This window comes from Pseudonaja textilis, chromosome 1 (assembly GCF_049901715.1).
Source record: "Pseudonaja textilis isolate UNSWEBS1 chromosome 1, rPseTex1.2, whole genome shotgun sequence".
Classification (NCBI taxonomy): Eukaryota; Metazoa; Chordata; class Lepidosauria; order Squamata; family Elapidae; genus Pseudonaja; species Pseudonaja textilis.
Window position 1 is genome coordinate 309,786,563 of NC_141990.1, and position 19,989 is coordinate 309,806,551.

General features: G+C 38.8%; 1 protein-coding gene across 10 annotated transcripts in view; it reads right to left on the minus strand.

Annotated features, from left to right (window-relative positions):
• FERMT2 (FERM domain containing kindlin 2) overlaps window positions 1-19,544 on the minus strand; it is a 79,329-nt gene extending 59,785 nt beyond the window's left edge. For 2 of the 10 annotated variants that reach the window (XM_026698746.2, XM_026698747.2), the window contains exons 1-3: window positions 19,160-19,534; window positions 17,777-17,945; window positions 867-1,100 (exon numbers count right to left, since the gene is read on the minus strand). In XM_026698746.2, coding sequence (XP_026554531.1) covers window positions 867-1,100; window positions 17,777-17,936 — 394 coding nt within the window. In that variant the 5' untranslated portion in view covers window positions 17,937-17,945; window positions 19,160-19,534. Of the gene's footprint in view, window positions 1-866; window positions 1,101-17,776; window positions 17,946-18,917 lie in introns of all 10 variants that reach the window. The other 8 variants (XM_087922441.1, XM_087922440.1, XM_087922445.1 and 5 more) reach the window with 7 other exon arrangements.
• Window positions 19,545-19,989: the final 445 nt, after the last annotated feature.

The window sequence follows — 19,989 nt, forward strand, 5'->3', positions numbered from 1 at the left end:
TAAGGTTTATTGAACAAGTCACAATGGTTGCTTCTATACATAATATAAATACAAGCTCTGATTTTAAGAACACAGTGACGAATTCACACATGCTAAGCTAAAACAAAGCAAACTCATTGCAGCTTAGCTCAGGAGTCCCCAAACTTGGCAACTTTTAAGACCTGTGGACTTCAACTCCCAGAATTCTTAAAATTGCCAAGTTTGGAGACCTCTGGCTTAGCTTGAAGAATGAATCCAGCAAGACAGTGATGTCAAGATGAGCACCCAAAGTTGGCAATACTATATGTTCCCATCATTTGACAGGTATTTCACATATCAAAACCTATTATTTCATTCTTTTAAGAAATCCCCAGAAATGTGAGAGAAGAATATAGAGTACAGGCCATCCTCAAATTTACAACCACAATCCAGCCAAATTTTATTAATTGCTGTGGTTATTAAACAGGTCACCATGTAACCTGATTTTACAACCATTTTTACTTTGGTCATAAAGCAAGTTATCATGATCATTAGTGGACCAAATGGTTGTTAAGTGAGTACAGTATATCCATTGGCCATATTTTGCTGGAAAAGACAAAAAAGTTGCTAATCTTTGTCATGTGATTGTGGGATGCTGCAACTGGTTGTAAATGCGAACCAGTGGCCAAATATCTGAAATGTGATGTGACTGCAGGAGAGCAGTTGTAAATAGCATTTTAAAATCCATCTTAAGTTTGAATGGTCATTAAATGGCTGGTCATAAGTCAAGGGCTACCTGTAATGTATGCTTGCCAGACAAAAACGAATAGGTAATAGAAAGCTATTAAAGCTGGCTGCTTGTCACTTGAAAAAGGTAATAATTGGTTCCATAAATCACAGATACTTACTGAAAGTTTTGCAGATGTCAGATACTGCTTTGAAGACTCTGTCAGAAAAGTTCACTTTCACTTTTACATACTTCATGTTGGGAAGCTGAAGTCGGAGCAATTTGTGTTGAGGAGTGAATTGCAACTTTGCATCAGCCTGTATTCCATACTTATCTAAAGTCCAGTGTGTTTTAAGGAGCCAGGTTTTCTTCTTTTCCCACCATAAGGCATGGTCGGACCAATCTTTCTTGACATCTAGGAGCATAAAGAGACACAGTTAGGAATTAAAGAGAAACAGTGAGCAACTTAATTCAGTGCTTAGAACAAAATGTATTTTGTATATTTTTTATAAAATACCAATGATTTTTATTTCATGTATTTATTCACCTAGCCAGTTATTCTTGCAAAAGACAAGAGTGAAAAAAGGATCATTCTGAAAATTCTAGTTAACATCAATAATTTACCCCATCCCACCCCACATGTCATGGCTGCTGCCAGAAACTGGTCAATCTTGACAAAACTCAGAAACTAAGCAGGGTCAAATCTGACTACTATAGCACCTGAGACACCACCAGGGATGGCCAAAAGGTAAAGATAAAAATCCTCTCAGGTCAAGCTAAATTTCTCCTTCCGTGTGATTAATCATATTTTCAGCCAATTCCCACAGTGAAAAAAAATAATTTTTGGTATTTTGATAATTCCATATGCTAGAGATATAGCCAAGGAGGATATGTGCATTAATATGAATAACAAGTTATTAACATTTTGGATAACTTCAGCAAAAATTAAGCTGAGTCCAAATTGTGCAAGTTAAATGTTCCAACACCTGCATTGCATCCCCAGCTACTATTAATAATTCCCTGATGTGTCCCAATAGCAATTCTTCCTCCAACTGGAGATTATTTCAGAATTGAGGCATTGCTGCAAAAATGGTTCTCTTCTTTCCCACCGGATACAAATGTTCCAGTAAATAAAGCTAAAAGCCCAATTATATATATTGCTTTCTGGAAAAGAAAGGTCCACTAGAAATTCTGAATAGAATTAGTATAATTCAAATAGATCACAATTTCGTAAATATAGGACCAGAGAATTCAATGCTTTTCCTATCTCGCAGATAACTACTGATCTTATATGATAGAATAAGTAGGATATCTAAAATTAATCTTTGAGTATCATGCAAGTAAAGGCATTATTTTGGATAAGCTTTACATGACTTCTGATTTATGATTAAAGTAAATTTAGCTGTTCAAAGCACAATGGCAAAAATGCTTGCAAAGGGTGCAATTAATAATGTATGCTACCATATCAGGACCTTATGAATCTCAGCTAAACTATACAAAGAATAGCAGAAAATTGACTATAAAGAATTTTTTATTCTCTTCCTCTCCCGCAAAATACAGGATGTTTCTTTAGATATTATGTAGACTTAAGGCAACCCAGAAAACATACAGAACTACTATATTGTTAACTCATACTCTCTATTTTTTTGAAAAGCTCAACTGGATAGAAAGAAGAAAGGTACAGTTGAGTTCAGATCCACCCTACATTGGGTCATAAACATGTCATTCTTTAAAAACAAAAAGGGAATAATGTTGGCTTGAGTAACACGGCTAGAAGAGAGAGGCAGCAGCAGCCACAATTCTCAACAGCATGGCATTCTATCGTCAAATTAAACAAAGCCAAATATAGAAAAGCATGCAGCATGCAGTAAGGCTTGGCTGCTCTCAAAGAAATCTGTCAAGTGATTATGGTGAACTCTGGTCCAAACTTTTGCTTCTCTAAAACATGTCAAGAGTACGGGAATGATTTCGGCACTGAAATATGTTGTTTATGAACTCTCAAGTAGTAGGAGTTTAGACTTAAATGCAGGTTATAAATGAAAAAGCCACTGGCTTTCTTATCAGCTTATAGGGCTACAATTAATACTAAAAGGTTTATCATATTTTTACATTGGCTTTTGACAATTTAGGCATACAACAACCTATTAGACAAGAGGCAAAGGATAGATCTTTTATCCAGGTTTAAGAAACTGAGTGCATCCTGCACGATATTCTTCCTACTGAATTCTTCACTTGGGAAGGGGTGAGGAGGTTTTAACATGGATGGTTTATTTTATATCTATCCAATGGTATGAAGAGATGAAACCAAGGAAGAAACTGTATCTGGAGACTTTCTCACTAACCAAGAACAATTTTTTTAAACTAAAAAATAATGAAATACCAAGAAATAATCTTAAAAATCCTCTTTTTATTATATAATTCATTTTTGAAAGAGAATGTCTCACAGGTAAATGACACAAAATGAACTTACAGTACTGGACTATTTAGTGCTTCTTGTAAGGGGCAGAATTTAACTTAATAAAATTAATTTGTTAACCAAAAATAGCAATAGCACTTAGATTTATATACCGCTTTAAAGTGCTTTACAGCCCTCTCTAAGCGGTTTACAGAGTTAGCATATTTCCCCAACAATATGGGTCCTCATTTTACCAACCTTGGAAGGATGGAAGAGTCAACCTTGAGCCTGGTGGGATTTGAACTGCTAAACTGGCTACAGCAGAAGTAGTTTGCAGTACTGCACTCTAACCACTGCGCCACAGAGTCTCCATGCTGCTAGTGACAATGCCAGTTCTGTCTAAACCAACTTTAAGTGGACCAGGGAAACTTCATGGAAGAATGTGCACTACTTAACACAAGTGGGAACATTAAACATTCCCCCGTTGAACATTCTACTGCATTTGGATTTCCCAGAGATATTGGGACAGCCACTGTAGAAACCAATTAGACTGTCCTTGGTCTGGCCAAGCACAGCTCTTTTGATGTCCTGATTATAGGTTTAGTTTAATATAGTAAATCAGTTAAGTCTGAAGTCTGCTCTAAAAATATATGTCTACTTCACTATAAAATGTATAGCTTCTCTTTTAAACTTTTATGTTTTCAGCTAAACAAGATAGTGTTTGCTTTCTCTACGGTATTTAATTTTGCTTGGACAGCATTTATATCCTGAAGTTGCAGGTTATAGGCACATCATCTGGAAACTAGTATCAGTGAAATAGCATTGATTTACTAGGAGTATATGCTAAATTGAAAGACTATTTACCTTGACAGATGATCTGAAAATACTTAAGCAAAAATTGCTCTGAGAATAGGAAACTTCACATCCTTCTCTCCCTTCAAATTTATGCCCTTGATTCTCTTGACCGAGTGACCATAACTGGGGAGCAGTGGGAGTTTTAAGGAAGCGTAATTTCCTCCTGCTTTCTTCACCAGACAGATAGGACTTTTGCTAATAGAAGCAGCAGTTGAACTTCAGTTTTCTTTCTTTTTTTCTCACAGCTTTCATGGTAAATATCTATAGCACCATGACTGAGACTATGGTATCAAAGGCTGATTGTGCAGGAACAGATCAACAAATATCCTCCCCCCATTACGGCTGGTGATCCATGGCTAAGAAATCAACAAAACGAGGTCTGCACTGGGCCAATTTGTTTATGTTTTAAACCTTTATCAATAACTGCAAGAAGTTGTGGAAAACCAGAAAAAGCTGGCAAAAATTCAGAAAGTTTCTAATAGCTGATGCAAAAAAGAAAAAGAAAGAAATGTTGAGATGGCCAGGCACAGTTATTCAACAGGAGAGTTTTCAGGAAAGGAGGAGATGGCCAGGCACAGTTGTTCAGAAGGAGAGTTTTCAGGAAAGGAGGAGTGATTCTTTTGAGCAATATTGTTGAGCAAGTGAAGACCTGAACCTATTCTATCATAGACCTTCAAAAAGTAATATCAATATTTCAGTTTCCTAAAGATTCCAAGTATGATATTCCTTGGGTAATGCATTAATTTATAATTTCAGGAAACTGAATCTATTTTATGTATGTTTGCCGCCACACAAAAACATGTTGAAATTAATCAGATTTCCCTCAGGAGAAAGAAGGTTGACATTGCAGCTATAATTACAAGAATGGTACCCATTAAACATTATTCCCTACAAGTCCCTCAAATCAGGGCTTAAACTGAGAAGTAGTGTCGGTCTTTCCTCCTTATATTCTAAGTATATCTTCCAGCTTGTGATGACAATAGGAAAAAGAGTTTTCCCTCAAACATAATTTTTTTTAGTACTTTAGTACCAATATCCAGGATCAATTGTAGTGTAGAGGTCTTCCAGATTATCAGTTTACTGCACATCAGCAGAATGCCCAATTTACACAAAATGTATTGCTCATCCTTCTGCCACTAATCTCAAATGGATACATTAGTGTCTTTCCACAAAATCTCCTTGCTCCTACACAGCTGAATTTTGAACATTTCTAATTATAATCCATATATAATGGACCATCTTGCTAGCTTATAACAGACATATTCTCTTTGCAGCAAAGAGAATGTGGGAGAAAGACAAGGAAAATAAATTTCAACCCAATTCTTCCCGTGAAACTCACATATTGGAATGCTTTGTGAGACCTGTGGACCATTCACCAGGAAAACCCATTGATAGCTTTGTCACTCCAGCTTTCTAATAATAATAATAATAATAATAATAATAATAATAATAATAATAATAATAATAATAATAATAATAATAATAATAAAATAATAGACTGCCAATCCTTATACAAAGAGCTATGAATGATTAAAACAGCCCCAAAGTATTGACATCCAGTGTTTATTTATGTATTTGTGCAATAAATCCCTGTAGGTCCAGGCAGTTTAAAATATTAAAGTAACAATAGTACATTACAGGCAATCATTAAAATGGAAATAATACAAACATAGGCATTTATTATGTACAGTTAATCCTCAAAAGACTTCAAAAAAAGGTGAGTTTTACAGCCTCAGAAATGCTATCAATGCCTCAGGAGACAGACTGTTCCATAAGCTGCTAAGAAAAAATGTTCCTGTCAGGCTCTCTCCTATCTCCTGACCTTAGTTGGCATTCTCTAACAAAATCTGTATGAAAAGCAATCTTTACATTGCCAGAGTCTAAGCCCTATAGGACCATAAAGACAACAGCCAGCATCTTGAATTACATTTATACTGGCAATCAGCATAGCTCCTGCAATAGTGGTTTATCGGGGCAGTACAGTAGCTATTGTATTCTAGGCCAGATGCAATTTGTGGCAGACCTAGGTAGCATACATTACAGCAATCAAAATGGAAGATGACAGGAATATGAATGACTGTTCTCAGGTATCCCATTCCAGATGTACTCTCAAAGGACCTAGCCATGGTATTCACATATTTGTTGAGGAGATGTGAAAGCTTGACCTCTGAGACAGCACAACCCTATCAAGAGTAAAGAATTATACAATCCTGGAATCAGGAGATTTCTGAATTAATGGCTGCTCCGTTTTGCTTGGATAGAATCTGAGCCTATGTTTTCCCACCCATATACTGACAGCCACTGGGTACTGGGGTGGGATTTCTACCACATCTCTTATTGGGTTCATGTTGGCAATGTGAATATGGATGTATATTCTGGTGATATGTTACACGAACTGACAACAGTTAACCTCTCACAACAGTTTTATGTAGATGTTAAAACAGGGTGACAAAGACCAAATCCCAACCCTATAACAGAGCATCCTAGAGTCTCACTTCTCATCTACAGTGCCACAGGCTGAAATAGTCAGTTAAGAGGAGGGTGGAACCATTGTAACATTGTGCCTTTAACTCTTAGCGCCCACAGGCAGCTCAGGAAATACACTGGTGAACACTACTGAAGGTTAATGTATGTAGTCACACACATACTTCATCAAGAAACAGAATACTCGACTGCAATGAGTCACTGTCATGGTGACTCACAGACAGATAACATGGTTGTGACAGAGATTCTGGATTCACAAATTGTTCTCCAATGCAGAGGGTCCTGTTAGAATTGGTTGTTCCATATGAAGAAGTCCCAATCATTTAGCTGGAAGGCCAGCTGGAAGGTGAGAATCTGTTAAAGCAGATGCCATTCTCCCCTGGTAAGGAAGCATGTCAAGCAACTCTGCTCTGTTACCAAGATTGTATGGTATGTTTGTGGCAGTTGCATAGGAACAGGATGCTTGTCATCTGACTACTGTCACAGTCAGATTTAGGTGCTTGATCGCTTGCCTATCCCTGGGCCTGATGTTAGTCCAGCATTTCCAGAGCAGACTCACTGTATTAGAATCATCCTGGTCTGTATTTGGCAAGACACCACCATCTTCTCAATAGATTCCATCTGGCATCCAATCTGAAGCAATTGGGAGGGATTCTCTCCTCAAAATATTCAGCCAGATTCTTACAACTTACCCTAATGGGTTCTTCTAGAATAGGGCTGTCAAACTTGCAGCCTGCAGGCTGGATGCGTCATGCGCTGGCCACACCCATGCCCAGTTTAGCAAAGGGGAAAAAAGTTGTGATACATCACGTGATGCTGCGAGTTTGACACTCCTTTTCTAGACTGTCCTTTTCTAAAAGGGTTTAAGACATAGTATTGTAGTTTGTCATACAGTCAGTCAGATGTTTAGAGTGGATTTGGCATTTTTATCCATCTATTGAATCCTTCCCAAGGTCCTGGGATAAATAAATATTGATGTTTGATGATGTTAGAGGTATCATCAGATGTAAGCTGTGTTACCATTATGTTATAAATTTATTGACTGCCCAACTCCATACTAAATAGTATGACAAGATAACAATAAAGTATCATTTGTATTTTATTCCCTTGATTATGTGCCATCAAGTCACTGTCAAATCTTAGAGATCACACAGACAGATGTTCTCCATGAAAAATATGATATATTTTAATATATCATTAAATGCTTACAACACATCTTACATCCACCTCCTAACCAAAGCATAGCTGTGGCAGATGCGATTGAAATCATGAAAAACGAAGAGAGAAAAACTATAGGTGATAGAATAGAATACAGTAAAACAATGTAAATTATATGCAGATAATAATTATACATGAAATTAAAATATAAATTCTAAAAATTGAATTTTGGATGTGGCACAATTCTGTGTATAAAATTGGAGTCTAAATTTTTTTTAAAAAATGCATGGGATCAGAGAGAAGAGGCCATCCAGGGCAAATCTGCCCCTGTATTCCAAAGTGCAACAGGGTATTCAAGAGAACTGCTCCCTGAATTATTGGGAAAATGCCCATATGTTGATGGAAATCTTCCAAAACCCTCAGATGCCTGGAACAAGCCACCTTTATCTATCCTTCCTCTTAAAAAAAAAAAAAAAAAAGGCTGGCAGCTCTGGTTAACCCTATTGTTACAAGAAAACGATAATCAGAAAATGTTAAACTGCATGCATATTAGACAATATTAGGATGATGATGTGACCTATTTATATGGTCACATATAGAACCACTAATTCCAATTTTATAACTACTATGATATATTTATTTATTATAAAGTTTCCAAGCTTCTGGGTCAGCAGGAAGATTCTGAACTCTGAGAGCACATTTTGGTTGGTGGGTTACACACTTATTTTGGGAAAGGGGGCTGCTCATTCATAGAATGGCTGCTATGGGTTACATGGTCAGTCACATAAAGCAATCCAGGAGCACAGAGCCTAGAAGGCACCCCAAAAAATCCTCCCCCACTGAAGACAGCAGATCTGTCATACTTAACATACAAACCTTCTTTTCTCTTGTTGTAAAGACCATTATTTGGCATATTTAACATAAAGGCTGTGATTTCCTTTTATGCCACTGTAAATAGATCTTTACAATGTCTATTTGTAAATGCAGGCCAGACACAGTATTTCAGACTGTCCTACCGGCCTCTGGTTTCCAGTTATTACTTTTTCTCATATTCCTATAGTTAACACCCCCTGCCCCTTCCCACCAAAACCTTCAGAAGGGATTTAAATATATGTCTGTACTGCTGCCAGGAAAACTACACGGATGTCAGTATAATCACACTCCATTCAAGGGAGGTTTTGAAATCCAAACATCAAATCATAGTCTACAATCAGTATAGCTGAGATACCTTATATTTATATACCTTATAACCTAGATAATCATTAAAACCAAACTTAAGGTTTTGCCAGTATTTATTCTTCTTTGTTTTTGTAATCTAACAGACTTTATGAGTCTTCTAATCTAATTTTGACTTGCCTTCAATCCAGATGTGACTTATTTCTGTTTAGAAGCTCTAGTACTAATAGTTCTAGTACTATTTACTTGTATTGGGCTTCAATACCCATGACAGCTAAATTATTCATTTTTCATTTAATGGATTTTTGTTTTCTCAGGAAGACTGAGGTAATGTAATGGTGTTAATAGCAAATGATTCAGGGATATATTCCATATACACATAGTCCTTGACTTGTGACCACAATTGGGGCCAGAATTTCAGTCATGAATTATGATGGTTGTAAGCTGAGACACACACATGACCGGACCCAATTTTACAATTATTTTTATGGCAATTACTAAGCAATCACATGGTCATAAATGTGAACTCACTCTCTCAAACAGGCGGGTTTTTTTTTTGCTGGAAATGGGCAAAAATGTCACAAATCATAGGATGCTACACCAAGTTACAGTTGTGAGCCAGCTGCCAAGCAGACGAAATGCAACCATGTAATGGTGGGGGAAGCTTTTTGCATTATTTTATAACCCTTTCTGAGGCTATCCGTAATTAACATATGGCCATTATGACTGCCAATTGGAACAATGGAGCTTCCAAGGATTTCACACTTTCTTTTGCTAGCAGATACAGGTAGTTCTTGACTTATGACCACAATTGGGGCCAGAACATTCATCTTTGAGCAATGTGGTTAACTAAGGCATCACGTGACTGCATCCAATTTTATGACCATTTTGCAGTGGTCATAAAGCAAATCACGTCATTTTAGTAAGGCTGTGACCATGGTTTGTGACTTTCCCTGCCATTTTTTCCCCATTGACTGTAGCTGGCTGGAAAGGTTGCAAGAGGTGGCCACGTGCCCAGAAGATGCTACATTTGTTGCAAATGTAAACTGGTTTCTAAGCTCCCAGAATGTGATCATATGATCATAGGGATGCTGTAATAGCCCTCAATGTGAGGGACAGTCGTAAATTGAGGAATACTTCTGTAAGTACCCAATCAACACTCCTGATACGTGTTTAAGTATTTTTGTCAGCCCCCAAGAATCCTTTTCCTGCTTGTCTTTCTGGCTGCCACAGAAACTGGGGGGGGAGGGAAGAATAATTCGGCTTTGTGGGGGGAAGGGTGCTGGAGGTTTAAGTTGGTGAAATGTAAAAGTTGGGATGTTTTCTTGACTATGCTTACTTGCTTACTGAGCAGATGTAGTCTCTTATCTGTCCAGGCTCAAGGTCAACTCTCTTGGCGTACCAGATGTCTGAAACACCACCTGAAGATGCCCCACATGCAGGGGTGGGATCCAAATTTTTAAACAACCGGTTCTGTGGGCCTGGCTTGGTTGGTGGGCGTGGCTTGTGGTCATCTTATTGGCTGGGCACTCACATCAAGCACACATCTCCTCATCTGGCCTCTCATGACTGTGAGGATGCTGCAACAGTTGTGTGAAAAATGGTCATAAGTCACATTTTTCAGTGCCATTGTAACTTCGAATGGTCACTCCACACAAGCAAAGTACCAGCAAAGGAGGAAAAAAAAAACTCCAGAGAAGTTCCTGAGACAGGAAGTCTAGTCCTGCCAAGAATGTAATAAGAGTTAATGGAGAGGCAGTTTCTATAAGCAACACCAGAATGTTTCCTTCCTGCCTTCCTTACAGGATTAGGCCAATAATTTCTTCTAACAACCGGTTCTCCAAACTGCTTAGAATGTTAACAACCAGTTCTAGTGAATAGGTGCAAATTGGTAGAATCCCACCCCCTGCCCACATAACATTATACACATCTCAGATTGGATGGCCAATTTGAACTTTTGGGGGTGGCGACATGGGATAACTTTCTATATGTGATTTTCACGCCTGTTGCCTCAGATCTTGTATTCTTCTGATGCTACCACTTCAATTTTCAGTAAAAGTCCTTTTCTCTATAACAATGGAGTCTGTTGTTGTGCAAGTTCTTGTTATGAACAACTATCTATTCGTCAGACTCATATTATTTCCAACTAGGCACAAGGAAGTAACTGTAACAAGATTACTTAATACTTCTATAGTGGAGCCAAGGCAGTATTTGAACATAACACCATTACTTTTAACACTATCATTTTCATTTTTCAAAATGTAGGGCTGCTTATTGATTATGCATAAAACTGCACTGTCCACTCCTGGGTAGAAAAAAGGTACAGGTAGCCCTCAACTTACACCAGTTCATTTAGTGACTATGCAAAGTTACAATGGTGCTGAAAAAAAGTGACTTATGGCCATTTTTCAGAGTTATGACCTTTGCAGCATCTCCATGATCACCTGAACAAAATTCAGATGCTTGGCAACTGATTCATATTTATGACCGTTGGTGTATCCCAAGGTTACGTGATCACCTTTTGTGACCTTCTCACAAACAAAGTCAATGGGAAAGCCAGATTCACTTAACAACCAGGTGATTAACTTATCAACTGCAGTGATTCATTTAACAACTGAGGCAAGAAATGGGGTAAAATGGGTAAAGCTCAACAAATGTCTCACTTAATAACAGAACTTTTAGGCTCAATTGTGGTCGTGGGTCAAAAACTACCTGTACTTGAGAATGTGTCTTGCAATGCTATAGTTGGAGCACATAGGACTGTTTCTTACATTTTCTTTCTGCTTAACTGAGAAGGACCCAAGTAAGTTTCAATGGAAGACACTCCATTTTGAATTGGCACACTACTGTGCCTGAACTATCAGAGGGGCTTTTAGTTCAAGAGAAGTCTTCTCTAGCTTATGGAAAGACCATTACGTACTTTTAGAATACAAAGGGTGAAAGACTGCAGTCTTTCAGACAAAATACGTTCAAATGCCATTTCTCAGTATTCTTGTAACAATGAGCCAAGAATATTTTATTCTTTTCAAGCAGTTAATTTTTAAGCCAGAAGATAATTACTACTGTCTACCTAGCTAATAAATAAGTGCAAATGAAGGAATACCAAGGCTCAGAGATACCAAGCATCTATGGAAATCTTTTCTGATAACATACTCATACTCATTAGTTTAATTTGGACCATTCTTGAACACAGTACTTTGAAATTAATTACAACTGTGGGCAGATTTCTAGAAACACAAGAAAAACATAAAGCTAAAATGTACATATAAAATGTAGAGTTTGCTAGAATGTGCATACTTGTATGGTTCATTTAACTCCTGATAAGCTATGACTAGGAGAGATAGGAAGAAAGCACATTTAGTCATAAAATTTCAGCAGGATAAGCTATTTTATTAAATTCCATTTCTGTGACTAATCCAAAGCACTTGTTTAATTCTTCAAGTTGTGGTAAAGGAATCCATAATTCAAAAAGCATGAAGATTATTTTACAACAAGATGGAAATAAACATTTTGAATCCATTTATAACATTCTTAAGTAGTAATATTTAATAGTAATTTTAGAGAGGAAAAATTCAAATTTGTAGTGAGAAACATTTTTTTGTTCAAGGGCAAATCAATTACCAGATCTACATTGCAGCAAATTCTGCCAACTGAATGAGAATGCCAAATGTTCTATGTCACTTCCTGTTCAGAAAGGACATCCATAGTTGCTTAGCAGATAAAGTAATTTACTTTATTTAAAGCTTGTTTATGAACATGTCCCATTTGCTCCAACATTTCCACTTTGTTTCCCATTTTCCCAAGGGAAAATTTCTTGCAAGAGAATACTTGTAGAAAATATAGAAGAATTTAGGTGTATTCAATCATAACTTTTGAGAACCATGTACAAAGTCCTAATGTAATCTAGCATCTGAATTCAATTTTACTGAGGCCTTGTAGAATATATTTTCTGTCACTGTAATTATAAACCATTTCATGGTAATTGAATAAAATATAAACATGAATTACATTATATTTGTATAAATTGTTATTTTCTACACCATCCATCCTATCTAAGAAATTCTAAATACTGATGACATATAATTATCAAAACCTCTGAGTTATTAATACAGTTGCATTGAATCCTACAATTCATTCCTATGCTAGCATTCGGAACCTATGGATTGAAAGCTCAACTGTACATCTGAGACAGATCTTTTCCATCTTTCATGCCTGTCACAAAGAAAGTGAATTGTTTATCAAAGCAGCAATTATCTGACTTGCTATGATCCCAAATTCTGTTTGGACAGGAAGCCTTCCACTGTGGAGGGAGCAGTGCAAGCAAGATTACATTAAAGGAGCTTACTTAGTTTGGTATGGTGTTGGGGACTGAGGTTTTTATATTCCCTAAACACTGGCTCTGAGCTGCAAAACTGACTTCCCCATTAATGCAAGACAGTGATGGAGGTACTTTTATCCTAGTATCTGAGGGGGAAATGGTTTTGGTAGAAAGGAGAACCACTTGAAAATTCCATAAACAGCATATAATGCCTGACTTTAGCAGCTATTCAGATATATATTGCAATCGGGCATTCTTTGGCATATACAATTTGGAATGCCTATCCCCTATTCCAGTGGTGGCTAATCTTTTTCGGCTCCTGTGCTGGTAATTGTGCGCGCAATGTGTGCTGCCCCCCCACAGCCCCTGCGTATGCTTGCGCAATCACCCCCGTGCACCATGCATCTGTGCATGCTCACACAATCACTCCCTGCATGCTGTGCATCTCTGTGCGTGTGCTCATGCCTCCCGCCCCTGCCCCCCCACGCATGCATGCCAGATACCCGACAATCAGCTGTCGGGCAGCGGCGGCGTGCGCACATGTGCAGTGGGGCTCTTCCGAGAAAGTTCCTGCGTGCCACTTTTGGCATGCATGCCATAGTTTCGCCAACACAGCCCTATTCCATTTTCAGCTCATCCCCCACTCTATTCTTAATTTTTTCCTAGCTGACCCTCTACTGGCATATGTGGTAAAGGCTGCAGAAGCACTTCAGATAATAACCCATTTAACACTCTCAGCAAACAATTAATTGAAGGCACTCAGTTATGTGCAATCCCCAAAAGCACTACTTTCCCCCCACTTTGTCAAACTGCAGTCTCCAACCGAACAATGCAAATTATTTATCTAAGCTTATATATATATCAGAAAACATATATATATATATATATATATATATATATATATATATATATATATATATATATATATATTTAAAGTTAACGTTTAAAGAAAAGGAGAAACGGCGATAATTTGAACAGCACTGTTTTTATTTAGCATAATGGTTTAAGGAAAGACATTACAAATTCAGCTCACTGAATTACTGTAAAATCTATAGTGCAATACAACTGGTAAATCAGTAAGGCTGCATTTTCTTGGTGTTTTATTTGTAATACATCATAAATCTTCATTAAAGCTAAGGGATGCAGAGATAGCAGTCATTTAAAAAGAGTTCATTTCCTGAATTTTCTTCTTAAAAGAAAAATTAGAAGATATTTTTATTTTCTAGAGTTTGAAAGATATTCAAGCAAAATATTTTATATTTATAGGGATTAAATTCAGTTAAAAATATCTAGGAAGTTAAAGGTCATAAATCACCTTTGAAGTGGCACAGGAACTGAATTGGGCCTAATGGACAGAAGTCTCAGTAACTTTTTAATAGACTTGGTATAATTTAGAAATTGACATATATTCAGATTATCACTGTACAAACTTGTTTTATTCATCCTAACACATTCCATTTCACTATATTTTGCTAAAGCAAATTTATCAAAAGCAAAAAATAAACAAAAAGTATATATAGCAGCTACAAATATCCCTAGATTACTGTAGATTTGTCAATTATGTCTACTATAGAATCATTTACAAATATTAAACTTTAGATCCAAGTGAAACACCAAAGATCACTGATTTTATAGTACATGATATTCACAAGATCAAATAACACATTTTGAACCATTAATGAATCATTACAGAATGACTCTCCTAATTTCTTTCTGCCTCTTGTCATATCAAAATAGGAGATACAGACAGAGCCACGAGGTAGAATATAAACTGAGAACAAACCACTACTTATTTATTAGCACTGATGATGTTACCTAGGTTGGGTAATGAAACATCTGCAAGAAAACAACCAAGCTCAGAGAGCAACAAGGACTGCTCAGTACAGACTGAACCTTTAGCATCCACAAATTAACAGTTATATTTGAAAATTAAAGGCTGTATTTTTTTAAAGCTACTCCTTTTAGCATTAAAGCAACAACAAAATTGCTTTGCTTTTTTCCTTTTGTGTTTTATGCACTCCTATCTGTAATTTCTCAGTTTGAGATCTCCCTCTGTGTGTGTGTGTGTGTGTGTGTGTGTGTGTCTTTTTATTACTGAAGTAAGAGATTAGACTATGTGAGGGGAAAAAACTAAAAGAACTATTAAATAGCTATTGAGCATCAATGTTTTAAGCCAAGGGTGTCAAACCGGTGGGCCATGGGCTGGATGCATCATACGCAGGCCACGCCCACCCCAGCTCTGTGAAGGGGAAAAATGTCATAATATGTCATGTGACAGCAGCATGATGCCGTGAGTTTGATACCCATGTATTAAACTATCACATAAAATGGGCTAGATTACCTTGTTTCTGGATTGTTATTAACCCAGCTGCAAAATTGCTTATTTTGTTTGCTACAGTATATATTTCAATCAATTCAACAAGGCTCCAAGTGGCTTACCCTCCTCCCAAAATTAACATTAAAATAAAAACCATTACAAATAATAACAAAATAAAACAATGCTATAAGGAATAGTCTCAACATTCAAATCTAGAGCAGTCTGAATGAAGCTGCCATAGAAATACATTCCAGTTTAAACCAAACTTAACAGCCACTTCCACCCTACACTTAAGAAAATTATATACCAAAATCATCAGCAACACTTATATACTGGCCTATACGAAAATTGTAGTACTTTAAAATTGACAGAAACTGAAGAATGCTGACCCCACAATTAATTCAATCTTTGACTTTCCAGTTCTAAAAATCAAATCCAACTCTTTCATAAGACTCTTTCATACAAACATAAACTTCCCTTTGAAGCAAGTATTTATATCTGCTTTTCCTTCCTTATTACATCAGTGTAAAATGTTAATACAGTACCGGATGGGGGTGGTTTAACAACACCAAAATTATTTAAGTGGGTAACTAATCAATGAATCAGTTCTTTATATAGAACCAAAAATGTGCTAGAGACCAGATAGGTTTTATTTGTTTTTAGCACTCCAAACAACTTCATATGTATTTTAACAGGAGGAATATTTTAATTACCAATTGAATATATCTCAGCATTTAGCCTCAAGACAAGAACTTTAGCATTTAATACAGTATTCTGCTCAAGATTGAAAACATAATGCAAAATAACTGAGTAATGTACATGTACTTCAGTGAGATCCTAACATCCAAGACATGGCCTATATCACATCGAACAAATATGATATGTGCTCTATAACTAATACTGGACTAAACCTCAGAAGTCTACATAAGATGTAGCAGCCTTAGCAATAAAAGCAAAATGTTAAGGCAATGTCTATCAAAGAATAACCATGATTGCACCGATTTGATCAGAACTTATGATGTACTATTAAAATGGGGGAAACAGTTAACTGGGGATGTATAATTAATTATCTCTGAGACTGCAATACAAGCCATAATACCATCAGATTCAAGGTCATTTGACTAAGGAATGTTCACACACAAATATGTTCAGAGCTCTTCTCAAAGAACTGAACATTTGATGGCAGAGGCAAACTGAACCACTCACAGTTCTTTGCCATGGCAACCCAAAGACACAGTAATATTTAAAATACAGGTTATGATGTGCTAATTACCCTTTCTCAGTTTGCCTAGCAATGGACCTCTTGCCAATGACAATACACAGAACAGCGGATCAAGCAGGATAACTTCTATATGAAGCTTCTGTCCACAGCACATCATTCAGCATTTGAAATGGCATATAAAGGCTAGCATATCTATAGCCAGCAGAGCAATAAAAACATTCATTCAATTATTCTCCTTGTGACTGCACATTCAAACAACATCTCTCAATAAACAAACAGCATATTAAAATAACTTAGGGAGAGCTTTAGGTTTCCCAGCAATATGAATTTTCAGCAAACATTTCAATATAGCACTTTTGCTAGATAATACATTTAATTTTGGCTTCTAATTAAAAATTCATCAACACATTCATCATAATATAGGGCGTGGTTCCTGCTCTATGGAACAGCCTGTTGGCTGAAGGACCTAACCCTCTCAGCCTTCCAAGAAGGTTGTTATGACCAAGTTGTTAGGATTTTAGGGGAGAGCAATGTACATTTGTTTTTGTAAAATTGCTACATGGTACCTCAGTTGTTTGGGGTTTTTTGTATTATTTTTAACTCTGGTGTTTTGTTTTGTTCTGTAAATTGTCACCTGGAGTTATGTATTTAAGTTGGTCAGCAAATATAAATATTCTTAAAAAATTAAATACATTCTCCAGATAGTTTAAATGTGTATTCAGATTTAAGGACCTATATTACAGCCTATATCACATATATCAATTTAACTGTTCTAGAGTTAAACAACTGAGAAATATGGTCCTAATAATTACTGAACTTTTAAAAATCTTAGATTTTGGCTCATCTAAGAACCAGTTTGCTATACCATAAGCTAGGATAATACTCTATCACTACTCACAGTATTTCTCTATGACATTTGAACTTGCTACCACAAGTAAAATATTGTAAAAAAGCTTAGGGACATCTGATAAAGCAAAGAAATACCCAGCAGCGATTGTAACATGCTGCTATAGAGTTGTAGATTCAGCAGTCCTGTTGCATTCTGTAGGCTGCTTGATCTCTTTCAACAAATGCATCTGGTCAAAAAATAACCAAATTATTCATTTCCCCATACAGCATTCAGAGAAGCACCAACATTGTAATCCCTACTTTCTATTGCAACTTACCAAGTTTTTCCACGAGTTTCAGCATGACGCCACCGATATGTATTTCCCCTGTGACCCTCAGAGTTACATCTCTGTTCAAGTCTGTGACATGCACATTCAACTCCCACGTTCCATCAGCATAGCAGCCATCTGGCATCCGTATACCGTCCAGGGCCGTCATTGCTCCTTTCTACCGAAACAGAGGAAATGGCATTCATTTCATTAGTTAAGCTGAAGCCTCCCGCTCTCACAGCTCAGGAGCAGCCTCCCTTGCTTCCCCATTCAAGTGAAGAAAATTACAACGATGAGGAAAGTAAAGAAAGAGCAACAAAAAGAAATAAGCAAGGAAGGGAAACAAACTCCCTAAAATCATCTGTAAAGAAGTAACTAAACGGAGGAAGTTCCCAGCTCAGTTCAATTTACTTAGGCGGGCAGTAAGGGGAAGGCGGATCCAGATTGCAGATTTCCAGCTGCCCAGCAAGGGCTTTGTAAAGTTAAAGGGAATATAAACTGAAGGCTTGCTTAGCTTCAGTTTGCAGGTACCTTTAAACAAAGATTCCCTTCTTCAGGGATCTTATTTGTCCCTACAATATGTTAATGGGACAAGTCCCTTTGACCCCGAAGTTCAGGATTTATATTCCCTTTAAGACCCAACTACTCAAGAAAATTCGAATAATTCACCGGAGCAAACACATCCTTTCAGCCATAATAACCTCCACGATCTCCTAGGACTCGTCCTACAAAACATAGATATATTCACCGTGACAGAAAGATTGCACAAACATCTTGAAGCCCCACATGAGCACAAATAAGGGACTCCACACAGGGGAGAAAATTTTGCAAGCTCCTTTTTTCCTAGGCGCAGGAGATAGCACTATTCAGATTACACGGGGCTGAAGCGGGCGAGAAAAAAAGAAAGGAGAGCAATGGATGTCCCAAGCCAAAATTATGCTCACAGAGGAAGGAGGATGCGCCCGTCGGATCTAGAATCCCATAAAAATAATGGGGGGGGGGGGAGGCTAACTTCTCAGGTAAGCAGAAGAGGAGGAGGCCTGGAAAAAAAGAAAGAGTGGGAGGGACGGAGAGTGAGAAGAGACCGAAAGGAGCGAGGCTGAAAGCGCGTCGAGCGCTATTTGCAGGGGAGAAAGGCAAAGCGAGTCACCTCAAAAGGGACTAGGACCCTGAAGAGGGCACACATCCTCCGAACTACCCAAACACACACACCGACCCATCACCCTCGCCACCCGCACTCCGATCCCCCGAGGACCACACTGGGGCGCAGATGTCCCTGCGTCCACCGACCGAGCAAGGATGACGTGGAAGCGGAGGAGAAACGAAGGAGCCCCCGCGCTCTCTCCCTTGCCAAGCGCGAGGGGTAAAGCCCCACCGCCTGCCCGTCCTCACCTCCCTTCCGAGGGGCTCCCCGGCCTCGCTTCTGCCTGCGCGCGCGCGCGCCTGCGTGCGTGCGTTGTTGCGGTCTCCCCGTCGGCACTGCGAGCGTGACAGAGAACCCCCGCCGCTGCCCTCTGCCTGCCTCGCCCGAGGCTTCGCTTCTCTTCCCCGCCCTGCGGACGTAGCCAGGACGGGAGCCGCCGCCGCCGCCCCCTCCTCCCCGAAGCCTTCTCCGCCCGCCGGGGGCGCCGCCTGAGGGGATGGCGACAGAGGGAGGGAAAGAGGAGGGAGAAGGAGGCCTGGGGGACGAAGGAGAGGGAAGGCGCTGCCCTTTTATGGAAGCCTGGACGGAGGAGCAGCCAGGACGGAGGAGCAGCGGGGCAAGGGGCCAACATCCGGGACTCCCCCGCCAGCGGACGCGCGGGAAAGGGAAGAGGGGGAGGAGGAGGGGGAGGCTGAGAAGGGGGAGGCGGCTGAGCGGGAGGAGGTTCGCGGAAAGCGCGGGAAGTGGCCGCGGAGGCATCTTCCCTTCAGAGGGGGGGGGTTACTGCCCCCCCCCAGGAAGAGGAGAGCCTGGCGGGTCGCCCTCCTTGGGAATGGGAGAAGAATTGGCATGGCGCGCTCCGCCACATAGCAGCCCAAACTGGCAGCCTCCCCAACGGGGTTCTCTCTCTCTCTCTCTTTTTCTCTCAGCTGTGGGTTTCCTTTCCCCACCGCTTTTCCTCTTGCGTTTGGGCCACAACTTCGCGTGTGCCCAGAACAACAACCGCGCGCATTTACGGGGTGTGGAATCCGGCATAAGACGGCGGGGATGCTTGCCAAACTCAGTGTAGGCGTTGAGA